Source organism: Protopterus annectens, chromosome 9.part0 (genome assembly GCF_019279795.1).
Source record: "Protopterus annectens isolate FY-2018-M chromosome 9.part0, PAN1.0, whole genome shotgun sequence".
Classification (NCBI taxonomy): Eukaryota; Metazoa; Chordata; order Ceratodontiformes; family Protopteridae; genus Protopterus; species Protopterus annectens.
Window position 1 is genome coordinate 333,015,278 of NC_056743.1, and position 14,172 is coordinate 333,029,449.

Sequence of the window (14,172 nt, forward strand, 5' to 3'; positions counted from 1 at the left end):
ATCTTCATATCAATCAAAAAGAGATGCTAGCTGTTCAGAATGCCCTGACAGCTTTCAAGGATCTACTCCATCCAGGACAACTACTGATAAGGACGGACAACACTACAGTAATGTGGTACATAAACAGGGAGGCACTCATTCCTACCCCCTCTGCAGACAAGCCATGACATTTTGGGACACAGCATTGACTTATCAAGTACACCTGCAAGCACAATTCCTGCCAGGAAAGAAAAATACTCTGGCAGACGAACTAAGCAGAAACCTCACGGATCCCCACCAGTGGAAACTGGATCCACAAGTTTTCAGCATGATAATAAAGAAATGGGGATGCCCAGACATAGAGCTAGTTGCCTCCCCTCACAGCTGCCAACTACAGAGATTCTGCACAAGGACTTATCACAAGCAAGCAAGGAAAGTGGATGCTCTATCATTCAGCTGGAAAACCCTAACAGTATATTCCTTTCCTCCTCTGCCTCTCCTCCCCAAGGTACTCCTAAAGGTCAGACAAGAGAAACCAAAAATTATTCTGATTGCTCCAGACTGGCCCCACCAGCACTGGTACCCAATCCTAAATTGCTTGTCGCAAGGCCCAGCTTGGACATTGCCTCTAATTCCTCATTTACTGACCCAACAAAACAATCAGATCCTGCACAGCCAACTCAGAACCCTAAATCTGGCAGCATGGCGGATAATGTAGCCATTCAGAACACACCTCTCTCTAAAGCAGTGATAGATGTTATTTTGGAAGCCAGGAGGCCCAGTACCAGAAAATCTTATGCAGAAAAATGAAAAAGATTCTGTGCTTGGAACCGGGCACAAGGAATTGACACGTTTGTACCAAATATTCCTCAGATTTTACAATACCTAACTGATGCTGGACAAAGGCCTATCCATTTCATCGATTAAAAGCCATGCCTCTGCCATTTCAGCTCATTACAATACGGAACCACCAATTTTTTCACATCCGTTGCTAAGGCAGTACCTCTGAGAGGACAAAAACATAAGACCCCCCAAGGAGAGCACCAATACCTGCATGGGACCTCAATTATGTCTTGGAAAACTCACACTGACGCCTTTTGAGCCAGCCAATACAGCTAAAATAAAGTTCTTATCTTGGAAAACAGCTCTGCTCCTAGCAATAACCTCTGCAAGACAAGTCTCAGAGTTACAGGCACTCACGGCTGTGGAACCTTTTATCATTTTCCATCCAGACAGGGTTTCTCTGAGAACTAACCCGACATTTATGCCTAAGGTAATGTCCAATGTGGCCCTTAACCAAATCATTCATTTGCCTACCTTTTATCCAAACCCACAGAATAAGGGTGAGAGGCTCCTGCATTCTTTGTACATACACAGACAGCTATGCTTCTACTTGGACAGCCTTCAGAAGGACCGAGCAACTCCTAGTGGCATACGCTGCAGGATCACAAGGAAAGGCCATCTCAAAGCAGACTATTTCAAAATGGATAGGCCACTGCATTTGTTTGCTATTCACAACATGGCAAATCAATGCCTAAGAGCATTAGGCCACACTCAACCAGAGCAGCAGCCACTTCAGCAGCCTTCCTCAGAGGAGTACCAACCAAAGACATTTTAGAGGCTGCAACTTGGAGTTCATTGCACACTTTTACCAAGCACTACCACTTACCTCTCTACTTTAAATCCAGAGCAGGCTTTGCCACTGCAGTTCTGCAGGGCCTTATAGCCTCTCCTAATCCTATTTAGACCCAGCCACCCAACCTCAGCTTTGGGATTCAACCCAAGTGTAATGACTGCAACAGTGAAACACGATGAACATAGTACAGTATTGTACCTACCATAAATGTAGATGTTCAAGTGTATTCACTGTTGCAGTCCAGGTTACCCACCCACCATCCCCCTTCTCTTTGCTGGGACTTATCTGCACGTCTCTATCCTATACAACCTATTTGGTGTATTTGCTTGTAGATGAAGGAAATGTTTATTTTTGTGCATGCATACTTATTGGCATAATTTTCAGCCTACCAATCGCCGGACCTAGACTATGGAATTCAGGCCGACTGCGGGTAGCCTGCCAGCAGGATAACCCAAGTGTAATGACTGCAACAGTGAATACACTCTAACATCTACATTTATGGTAGGTACACAACTGTACTTTCTACATAATTGTTTTTGTACTTCATTGTTTCTCTTATCTTGTGTGCCAGTTTTATTGTTATTTAAAGCATGTATATACACTGTTATTTCTTTGGAGCTTTTCTCCCCAGGACTCCACTGAAAAAGGACACATGATGTCCAGTTGGACTTATCCTGGTAAAATAAATGTTAAATAAATAAACTAATGTGTTTGATACACGCCTGAAGTTAGTCCATATGGATCGTAGCTGTATCCCGGTACAAAAGACAGCGATCATATCCAGCTAATGCATTTGATACACGCCTGAAGTTAGTCCATATGAATTGTAGCTGTATCCCAATACAGAAGACAGTGATCATAACCAACTAATATGTTTGATACACTGATAAAAAAATCACCTTGAAAGCATAGCTTTTGAGAGGTGAATCATGGCATCTGTCAAAAGCAGATAAGGGAGAGCCAATCATGATTTTTTTGTTGTGTATGGAGGAAAAAGATAGGAGCATAAAGTGTTTTACCAGCTTTCAAAGTGAGTGACTTAATTCTGCTGCAGTTTGTTTATAACTGTGTCAGAATGAAGTTATAACTGCTTTTGAAAGCTGTTTTCATCCTGCTGCTGCTGAATGTCCCCTGTTAATTCCTAGAGCAAGACCCAGTCGTGACAACATTGAGGAGTGCTTAACAAAACTTAAGCACTTTTCTGAAATCAGAAAGATGCTTTGCAAGCTTGCCTTTTTTCCCCATTTTTGGTGTGTTTTCATGGCACTCTCTGAAGTGCATATTATGAATAAAGAAATCATAACGAAAAGGTTCTTGGAGAACAAAGCTTAACTTGGTTCCTGAGCTGGGTCAGCATCAAAGAGAAGTCATCATCAGAAGTTGCCACTGTGAATGACATACCATCTCATTAGTGATGTTGATGTATGCTAGGTAGACGTTCTGAAGTTGCCACTGTGAAGGACATACCATCTCATTAGTGATGTTGATGTATGCTAGGTAGAAGTTCTGAAGTTGCACTGTGAAGGACATACCATCTCATTAGTGATGTTGATGTATGCTAGGTAGAGGTTCTGAAGTTGCACTGTGAGGGACATACCATCTCATTAGTGATGTTGATGTATGCTAGGTAGAAGTTCTGAAGTTGCACTGTGAAGGACATACCATCTCATTAGTGATGTTGATGTATGCTAGGTAGAAGTTCTGAAGTTGCACTGTGAAGGACATACCATCTCATTAGTGATGTTGATGTATGCTAGGTAGAAGTTCTGAAGTTGCACTGTGAAGGACATACCATCTCATTAGTGATGTTGATGTATGCTAGGTAGAAGTTCTGAAGTTGCACTGTGAAGGACATACCATCTCATTAGTGATGTTGATGTATGCTAGGTAGAAGTTCTGAAGTTGCACTGTGAAGGACATACCATCTCATTAGTGATGTTGATGTATGCTAGGTAGAAGCTCTGAAGTTGCACTGTGAAGGACATACCATCTCATTAGTGATGTTGATGTATGCTAGGTAGAAGTTCTGAAGTTGCACTGTGAAGGACATACCATCTCATTAGTGATGTTGATGTATGCTAGGTAGAAGTTCTGAAGTTGCACTGTGAAGGACATACCATCTCATTAGTGATGTTGATGTATGCTAGGTAGAAGTTCTGAAGTTGCACTGTGAAGGACATACCATCTCATTAGTGATGTTGATGTATGTTAGGTAGAAGTTCTGAATTAGTGTAGTTGAGAATGAGAATTCAGTGTGTGTACAGCCGTAGTAACTTTGCATGGAAACATGACACTATGTGAAGCTGCAGTCTTTGTCTTGCAGATATAACTCATCCAATTCCTGACTTGACTGGTTACATCACAGAAGGACAAATTTACGTGGACCGTCAGCTGCACAACAGACAGGTAGGTTCATGTGAACTGGTCAGCTGAAGTCTGGAGATACATTTGTACTTTGGTATTTAATCTATTTCAGGACTGACAAGGAGATGGAGCTTTTCTTTGTACTCGCTGGTCATGGGACAGGGAAAGTAATCTTGAAAGGGTTGCCATTCTGTTACAGGATCTACATGCATATTCACAAATCCTCTGTGTGCCATGATACACATGGGTATGAGTACTTTGGAGAATCATTTTTTTTTCGCCCACAGTATGTTTGTGATATGAGAGGAAAGCCTCTATGGATACGAGTGCTATACTTTTTCCACCCAAAAAGCATGCGAGTCAGGAACTGAATAACCATGCTCTCTTTGTCAGCAGTGCTAACATGCGCCGCTGTGCAATACTTGTAAATCTGTCTGGGGACTGGGGTAGTGCCTTCATGTGAAAACATTGTTTTCAATGTACAATAGTCTGGGTGTTTCAGAATGTGCAAAATAGTGCCAAATAGTAAAATATTTTTTCCTTCTCTCTGTTTTGGTTGCTATGTGAAGAGATTTGGTAGTGAAGTTAAAGGTACTGAGGTAGGGATTGAATGAAAGCAATGTACGAGGTAGGGAGCCTAATTAGGGAACATGCAAAGAACAAATAATCTGAACAAGAGCTTTAGCAGTTGTGATTGCTAGAGAGGGGAGAGATTTCTGGCACAGAGAGGTGTAGAAACAGTGTTAGGAAGGGTTGCTGGATGCAGAACTGGGAGGAGATGAGAAAGAAGTGATGGAGACGAACTGAGAGCACTTGGAGACGAACTGAGAGCGCTTGGAGACGAACTGAGAGCGCTTGGAGACGAACTGAGAGCGCTTAGGGAAGAACTGAGAGCGCTTAGGGAAGAACTGAGAGCGCTTAGGGAAGAACTGAGAGCGCTTAGGGAAGAACTGAGAGCGCTTAGGGAAGAACTGAGAGCGCTTGGAGACGAACTGAGAGCGCTTGGAGACGAACTGAGAGCGCTTAGGGAAGAACTGAGAGCGCTTAGGGAAGAACTGAGAGCACGTAGAGACGAACTGGGAGCGCTTGGAGACGAACTGGGAGCGCTTGGAGACGAACTGGGAGCGCTTGGAGACGAACTGGGAGCACGTAGGGAAAACATTACCAAATATAGAGTGCGTAGGGGTCTGGGGTGCCCACTTGCAGTGGCTTTATACAACATTTCTGTAAGGTCTAGGCAGTTTTCTCAAGATAGGGGAAAAAAAATCAGCATTACTACCAGACAAACTGGTAAAGGAAGAAATTGGCAGCTCGTATTTCTTAGAAACTTGCTGTGTGAGTAATTTGGTGGGATCCCCCGAAGGTGAATGGCCTTTTAGATGCAAGCAATCACAGATTCATGCACTCTGCTTATGTCTGCTGTTTGGTGGTCAGGGAGGTAGGAGCCAATGGATGTGATTTATTTGAACTTCAGTAAAGTATTTCATGTGGCCCATCTCTGCAGGCTGGTGGTCACACTGGATGACAGAGTTGGACTGAAGATAGAAGTGGATGTGTGATGCAGTGGATACTGCATAGGATATCTGATAAAATAAATCAAGCACATTCAGCGACTGGGTGTGAGTTCCTTCCCTGCTGACTTCATTCACCACATTCAGCGACTGGGTGTGAGTTCCTTCCCTGCTGACTTCATTCATAAAGTTAAGGCGTTGAGTCAGTAATGAACCATGTCTTGTAATCCACGTTTACTGGATTTCCAAAGCACCCACTTACCTGTTATGCAACTCTGAGCAAGTCACGTGACCTGTGTTCTCAGGTTGTCCCTGAAAGGAGGCATGTGCCTAGTGGGTTTATACACGTAAGTTAAAAATAAAAGTTTGACACTTGCCTATATTGAAGTGTGATGGACAAATATTAGATGTTGCAAGAAAAAAACTGAGTTTGGCAGAGGAATGTATATTGAGGCCTGTACTGTTCACTGTGTATTTATCAGAGAATAAAATAGGTTAGTTCACTGGTAATATGAATATAAGGAAATAGGGGATACATTTTAAACGTAGTGAGCAGGTGATATGAATATAAGGAAACGGAGGATACATTTTAAACAGTGAGCATGTGATATGAATATAAGGAAACGGGGGGATACATTTTAAAAGTAGTGAGCAGGTGATATGAATATAAGGAAACGAGGGATACATTTTAAAAGTAGTGAGCAGGTGATATGAATATAAGGAAACGGAGGATACATTTTAAACAGTGAGCAGGTGATATGAATATAAGGAAACGGAGGATACATTTTAAACATAGTGAGCAGGTGATATGAATATAAGGAAACGAGGGATACATTTTAAAAGTAGTGAGCAGGTGATATGAATATAAGGAAACGGGGGATACATTTTAAACATAGTGAGCAGGTGATATGAATATAAGGAAACGGGGATACATTTTAAACGTAGTGAGCAGGTGATATGAATATAAGAAAATGGAGGATACATTTTAAACATAGTGAGCAGGTGATATGAATATAAGAAAATGGAGGATACATTTTAAACATAGTGAGCAGGTGATATGAATATACGAAAATGGAGGATACATTTTAAACATAGTGAGCAGGTGATATGAATATAAGGAAACGGGGGATACATTTTAAAAGTAGTGAGCTGGTGGTATGAATATAAGGAAACGGGGGATACATTTTAAAAGTAGTGAGCAGGTGATATGAATATAAGGAAACGGGGGATACATTTTAAACAGTGAGCAGGTGATATGAATATAAGGAAACGGAGGATACATTTTAAACGTAGTGAGCAGGTGATATGAATATAAGGAAACGAGGGATACATTTTAAAAGTAGTGAGCAGGTGGTATGAATATAAGGAAACGGAGGATACATTTTAAAAGTAGTGAGCAGGTGATATAAATATAAGGAAACGGGGGATGCATTTTAAACGTAGTGAGCAGGTGATATGAATATAAGGAAACGGGGGGATACATTTTAAAAGTAGTGAGCAGGTGATAGTGGTGAGGAAAATGGTGCAGCTGAGCTTAAGCTGTAAAAAAAATACAGCGTAACCCACTCAGAGTACAACAGCACACAAGTGTGGTTTGAGTTAGATGGTTTTGACTTGGGTAAAACTGGTCAGAAGGCTCTAAAGACCCATTTGGAACAATACGCAATGACAGTTATTGTTGAAAGTGATTCTGCACACTGCAGGCCGAGGGTGAAGCTTACTACTGCTTGCAGCACACTAGGTGATTCAGGGAAAAGCAAATGTATGTTAGAGAGAAGTGCTTTGAGTCATATGGGTTGAAATGCAGCATGGTTATGTAAATATTACACACACACAGAATTAGTTTGTGTTCATCACTCCTCATTGCTGCAGTAGCCTTTAGACCATACCAGTTGAGTCTTGCCTAAAATGGAGCAACCAGCCAGCTTTGAAAAGCTCTGGCTTCCTCCCACACTTCCACTGTGGTCAGCCCTGAGGAGGGGAAATTAACAGTCAGAGCAGAAACTCTTCAATTCTTTTCTTACTACCTCATGAGGAAGCAGCCGAGAGGCATCACAAGAGCAGAAACTCTTCAATTCTTTTCTTACTACCTCATGAGGAAGCAGCCGAGAGGCATCACAAGAGCAGAAACTCTTCAGTTCTTTTCTTACTACCTCATGAGGAAGCAGCCGAGAGGCATCACAAGAGCAGCAGACGGCACTGCCGCTCCTGTTGGGCAGATATTGTCTCCTTTGAGGAGCCCTTCCCCACACAAATTTGAATACTATATTTATATATAAAAATAGATTTTTAAAAACGTCTCATTTTTGTTTTTATGAATAGTTATGACCATTTTAAAAATCCTAATATTGCTCTTAAATGTCAAATAAATAATATTGAAATGCCCGGGAATGCTATTTTTGACTTTGGCTTATTTAGAACTTGCGTGACACAGTTTACTGTGTACTTAAACTTTTCAGTACTTCATGAAAAGTTTTTGTGGAGAAATGTTTTGCTTCTGCAGGGAATACTACAGATAATGTTGTGCTTGTGTTTGTGCTGTGACAAATTATTGCCATTTTTTTTCTGTCAGGTTAAATTTTACTGTGAAGGTTTCATGTGCTGCTTCTGCATTAGCATTTTGTGGACTTTGAATGTGTGTGTGTGCTGTTTGTGCAAACTATTTGATAACTTACTTTCAAACTGACTCAATCTCGCATCTCCTATTGTATATGAAGCATCCTCCTTAGTCAGAGCACGGATACTTACCACGCTCCAAGTAGTGCAATTTCTGTAGTTCCTACAAAGAAAGAAAGCTTACCAGATGGCCCTTGCCAACTTCATGGGCTCAGTCTTTGCCTCATCTGATGGTGGGTGACTCTGTAGTGACCGACAGTTCAACCTCAGACCCTTCACTCCCCTCTCCAGCTCCCTCTGGTGTAGTCCTTTCAGCCACCATGAACCAGGGAGGTCAACTGGTGTCCTCGTTACCTGTTCCAGTACTCTAATCGCACGGAGACATAGTGGGGATTACTACCGAATGAGGCCAAAGGAAGAGAATTCTTAATGGGGCATATATTACAGCTCCTATTCAGTTACTAAGAATATCTGAAAAGAAAAAACAAAACGTTAAACACTGTTCATTAGAAGTCACTGTATTTGTATGAACAGATGAATCTGATGTCCTTTTCATTCATCCTCAACATATGGGTATCAGATCTCACTCAGCCGCATGCACGAGACGTTCAGATCCAACTCTCAAGCTCCCCCTCTGCCCATAATGCCCCAGTCAGCTAAGTGTCTCACATCTCATTGGCTGCCATCTCACACAGATGCAGATCCCTGTGAGAGCTGCTTTGGCTAGTTTTTTGCTGATTTTTGAGAGTAATTGCCTTCTTTCATCTCTTGACTTCTATTCATGCATCTCCTCCCTCTCCTGTTTATATATATATATATATATATATATATATATATATATATATATATATATATATATATATATATATAGATATATATAGATATATATATGTATGTGTGTGTGAATTTTTCTCCCAATTACTCCATTTATGCCTTTTTCTACTGCTTGGTAGTTTCTAACGTACTATAGCTGATACCTGTCATTTCTTCATTTAATCTTTCTATCCTTTAGAGCGTAGTCTTTCTACCATTGTTCGTACGTCTACAGGCCTTAAAAAGTGCTCTTCCTACAGCGTAAGATTCACAGTTCTGGTGTGCACAGGGAGTGCGTCTGCTGCTGTGGAGCATCGCACCTCAACACACACTGCTCCATTTGTGCTGCATTTACTTCGGGAGCACTTAGCAACAGGTGCAGTAAGTTGGTACTTAAAGGTATGCAACCACCCTCTTTCTCTTCTTTAGAGGCTCAAACCCCCAGCAAATATGTGAAATCCTCTTTGGAGAAATCTCACAAAAGATCTCCCACCCACTGTCCAAAGGTTACTACTTTATCTTTGTCAGAGCCTCCTCTAAAAATTCAGAAAACTTCAGATCCATCTTCATTGGATCCCCAGAAAAAACACTTGGATACCATGCCCTCGAATCTGATTGTCATTCCATCTAAGTCTCCTCAACCCTGCTCACCTGGGTTCACCATCGAACCACTTTCTCCTCAGATGCATTCTGTTTCACTAGGGGATGCCAAAGAGCGATTCTAGGCCCCAGTCAACCACCTCTTTCATTAGGTCCTCCTCCTATACATATATATATCGTGTGTCGGAAGTTGATGTGAATTGAATGACAAGGAAATTCCTGATAGCTCAAATTCAGATGGGGGTTATTATGGCTCCACCTCACATTGGATCCACGAGCTTCCCAGTCACTTTTCACATAGTGAAATCTCCTTCTCCGATACGTCCCATGGTTTTGGCACCATTGGATCCGAGTGCCCTGAGAGTGTAGGTGTCTGATCTGAAGACACCTAGGTCTTCGACTTTGACTGCCTCCTTGACTAGTTCCACTCTGGTTCCTTTGGATCAGGATGAACCTTGGCGCCGAAGCATCGGTGCCTGATCTGGGAGGTTGGACTCCACTTCGATGTTATCAGAGCTGTACTTGCCCCTTGGAGCTTCTTCGCTGGAGAGCTAGGGTCAAACTCCTTCCTCAAGGCATGGATCTGGGCAGGATTGGGGCTTGGTAGCTCTGGAGGTTTCAGCCAGCCACTGCTTCTCCCAGTCTGTATGCCTTTTAAGGTAGTGTTGAGGGCTTTGTCTAGACAGTGATTTTACTACTCTTTCATCCTTGGATCCTACATCCTTTCCCCCTCTTCGGATACCTCTCCAGACCATCCCACCTAAGAGGTTCCCCAAAAGAGAACGTTCAGAATGAGGCACTATGGAATCTCTCACCAAAGATTTTGACTTCAGTGAAGGTGAGAGGTCCCCCAAATCTCATCAGATGACATCTCATCAGAGAAATCCTGGAAGTTTGTAAACAAGAAGGTGGTAGGTCTTCAGATACTCCCTCCCCAGAGGAGTCAGTTTTTTTTCCTGGAAGGTTTTGGGTCTGACCCATCTACTGACTCCTCATGGATAAGCTTACCAGTTTAATCTCTCAGTTTCTGTTGAACCATTTTCCTGATGCCCAGACAAAATTTTGGTACTGCTGAACAACAGACCCTATGGAAGCAAGAGAATCCCTGTAGATGCTGTGGTTGTGGCTGCAGCCACTAAAAAGGAGCTAGCAGAGGTGACGTCCACTGTCTATCCCAAAATATAGAATCCAGTGTGTGGGAAAAGTTTGGAAAGCGCATATTTTCTTCAGCGAGCTTTACCTCGAGGTCCCTGAATTACTTAGTGCAATTCACAAGACTACAGCAGGATTTGACCAAGGAACTCTCCAAATCCCTCTGAGTCCATATCTGTGGAGAACTGTAAGAGGTCCATTTCATAGTTGGCCACTGCATTATCGATTTCCAATGTGTACATGAAATTAATATCCCATGCTGCAGAAGGAACTTCAAGAGCTGCCAGTTCAGGCATAGCCATTAGGAGACGTGCCTGGATGGGGTTATGCAACTTTGTTGAGCCTTTCAAGTTTTCTTGTTCCTTTTGATGAAACGTCTGTGACCCTACTTTGAAAGAAATGTTTTCTCTGGAATGAACAGAATGGAATGACCCTTTCTGCTATTCTACCCCTCAACGATCATTTTTCCTGGAGTCAGAGAGGAGTCTAGATAATGTGGTTCCTTAAGTCCTAGGGATCTTAAGGATTCACACAGGGACAACTCCTCCAGAGGCAGAGGGAGGAGTTCAAATTGAGGAATCCATCCTCACAGCAGAGGAGGCCTGCAAAACCAGGGTTACCAAGATTCCTTTTTGGATAAATGTTTTCATTGCTCCTGAAGGGTTGCCAAACTGCCCACCTCTGGAGGCAGTGCAGGCACTTTTTTTTTTCACCCAGACACCTGGGCTTCTATAGCAAAAGATTATTGGGTGCTAAAAATAATATCCAGAAGTTATTTCATTTATTTTGTTTGGGGGTATCTTGAAAAATGATGAATGCTTCCTGATGTCCCACTCAATCAGCGAAGTTGCAGCTCAGGAGATTAAAAAGCTGCTAGACAAGAGTTGTCCAGGAGGTCCCCCCAGACCAGAGAGGATTTGGGACTTACTCAGGGTTCTTTTCTTTATAGTGCCAAAGAAGACAGGGGACCTGAGACCAGTTTTGGATCTAAGCAACCTGAATCAATTTGTGAAGAAGTCAAAGTTCCAATTGGTCACAGTTCAGACCATTCTGCCCTTTTTAGGCATGGACAGTTGGATTTGCTCAGTTGAACTTCAGGACGCATACTATCACATCAAGATGAACAGGCTATCCTGGAGATTTCTGTGATTTTAGCTGGGAACTAGTCACTATCCATTCAGAGCCCTGCCCTTTGGTCTCACCACAGCCCCCAGGTTGTTTAAGAAATGTATGGCAGTTGCCGCACCTCACTTGAGACTGCTGGGATTCTGAGTGTTTCCATATCCAGATGACTGGCTCCTCACCACCTCACCCTGGCATCTCCTAGAGCAATCCACGGACTGTTTGATCTAACTTTTTCAAAGACTAGGCATTTCACTCAACACCTTCAGATCTCATGTGTAGCCTAAACAGAGCCTGTAGTTCATAGGTGCCCAGCTGAACAGAATAAGTCAGCTTCTCTTCCTTTACATTATGTGGATGTAATCAAGTTTCAGGCACAGTGAATGCTTGTTGACCCTTTTCCTCCGGCCAGATTTAGGTTCAACGTCAGCTGCCATAATGTAGTTCCAGTTGCGCATTTCTATATGCATGTTGTCCAATGGGCTGTAGCTGTTCAGTGGTCTGTACTGCATCAGCCTCTGTCCTTCCCTGTCAAACTCCATCAAGTCTGCAAGGATCATCTTCGTTGGTGGATTCAATCAGATGAAGTTTACCAAGGCCGTCCCTTTATTCTGTCTTCTCCTTTCCAGTAGCCATGGTAACCACCGATGCCTCCCAGTTGGGGTAGAGGAACAATTCTTGCGCCAGACTGTCCAAGGCACATTGTCCCCCAAGAGACAAATTCACATGCTAGTGTTCTAGAGCTGAGAGCAGTCTTACTACCATTGCAGACCTTTCAAAATGTTCTTCCTCTAGGGGCTATTATGTTACAGACAGACAATGTGTCTGTGGTCTTGTACATCAGCAAGCAGGGGGCACCTCAATCTTAACCCCTTTGTCAAGTGTGGTAGTGGGCAATCTCCTTCAACCACTTTCTTATGGCAGTGCAGTTACCAGGGAAATCCAACGTACTAGTGGACAAATGACAAACTCAGTAGGTCCATTCTGATGCCTTATGAGTGGTCTCTCAATCAGTTAGTTGCGGAGATGATTTTCCATTGTTGGGGCCAACCTTGCTGCGATCTCTTTATCTCCCCACAAGTGCAAGTTTTTTGCCCTAATTCCCCCTCGGGTAGTCACCCAGGGATGCTCTAGTCCACATTTGGCCCTCGGGAGATATTCATTAAGGACACCAATTACCTCAGATTCAAAATACTTCTGTTGAACAGCTCAGTTATCCTCACTGCCCCCTTTTGGCCTCGCCAAGTGTAATTGGCCTTCCTTTGGTCTCATCTTCGATATCCTCCATGGATACTGGTCCCAAGTCCAGAACCTCTCTCTCATCCCTCTGGGATGAACCATCCCAATATTCCAGGCCTCAAACTGACCACATGGTTTCTCCAGTTCCATTAATAACTAGACAGCCCAGGGTTTCCTGTCCAGTCTGACAAAATGATCTACAAGAGTAAATAGAAAAGATTCTCAATTTGAGCTCTTCAGAAGCAGTTGACCATTTCACTGCTTGTACAGCTTCTGTTTTATAATTATTAACATCAACTTTTCAAGAAGGTGCTGTTTTTTCCACAGTCAGAGTACAATTAGTAGCCATATCTAATTGTCATTCAGGAGAAAAAAGCTTTTTCTAAGTTGTGCAAGGGTTTTCTAAAAGGCACCTTCTTACTTAAACCCTCCAGTGAAAGACCTGTCACCTCCTTGGGTTGCCCTAACAACCCTTTAATCATCAGCCAATTTTGATTAAATTTTTTTTTTGGAAAATTGCATCCCTAGTAGCTATTTGGGTTCACTACTAAATCTTGAATTACGGAATCTTGAGACTCTGAATCCCGAAGCCCAGAATCTCGAGATTCCATAATATCGAAATAAAAAAATGTAAAGAAAAAAAGATTTAGACAGGTATATGCAGGGAGTCAAACCCCCCTGCACTCCTCCCACACCCCCTGCACTTAAATATACCAACTCCAAGATCGCACTACAGTGGAGTGAACGGCAAAATTTCTGTTCTGCACAGTACTATTTTGCTGTTCACTCCACTGTGGTGCGATCTCTGAGTTGGTATATTTAAGTTGCAGAGGGTGTGGGGGATGCAGGGGGCTGCCCCCCTGCATATGCTTTAAAACATTTTTTTTTTTATTTCAAAATTATGGAATCTCGAGATTCTGGTCTTCGGGATTCAGAGTCTCGAGATTCCGTAATTAGCGATTTAGTAGTGAACCCAGCTATTTACATCTGCGAGGTGAATTTCTGAACTCCAGGCTCCATGTTCCAAATCCCCTTACATTGTTTTTCACAAAGACAAGTTACTTTATGAACCTCTCCATCCCTCTTACCAAAGCTAGCATGAGTAATCAAGTATTACTCAAGCACTTTATGAACCTATCC

General features: G+C 42.6%; 1 protein-coding gene across 1 annotated transcript in view; it reads left to right on the plus strand.

Moving 5' to 3' along the window:
• LOC122811222 (V-type proton ATPase subunit B, brain isoform) overlaps positions 1–14,172 on the plus strand; it is a 1,846,974-nt gene that overhangs the window by 1,438,198 nt on the left and 394,604 nt on the right. Inside the window, exon 14 of the mRNA XM_044082914.1 lies at positions 3,939–4,021. Within this exon, the coding sequence (XP_043938849.1) occupies positions 3,939–4,021 (83 nt within the window). The remainder of the gene's footprint in view (positions 1–3,938; positions 4,022–14,172) is intronic.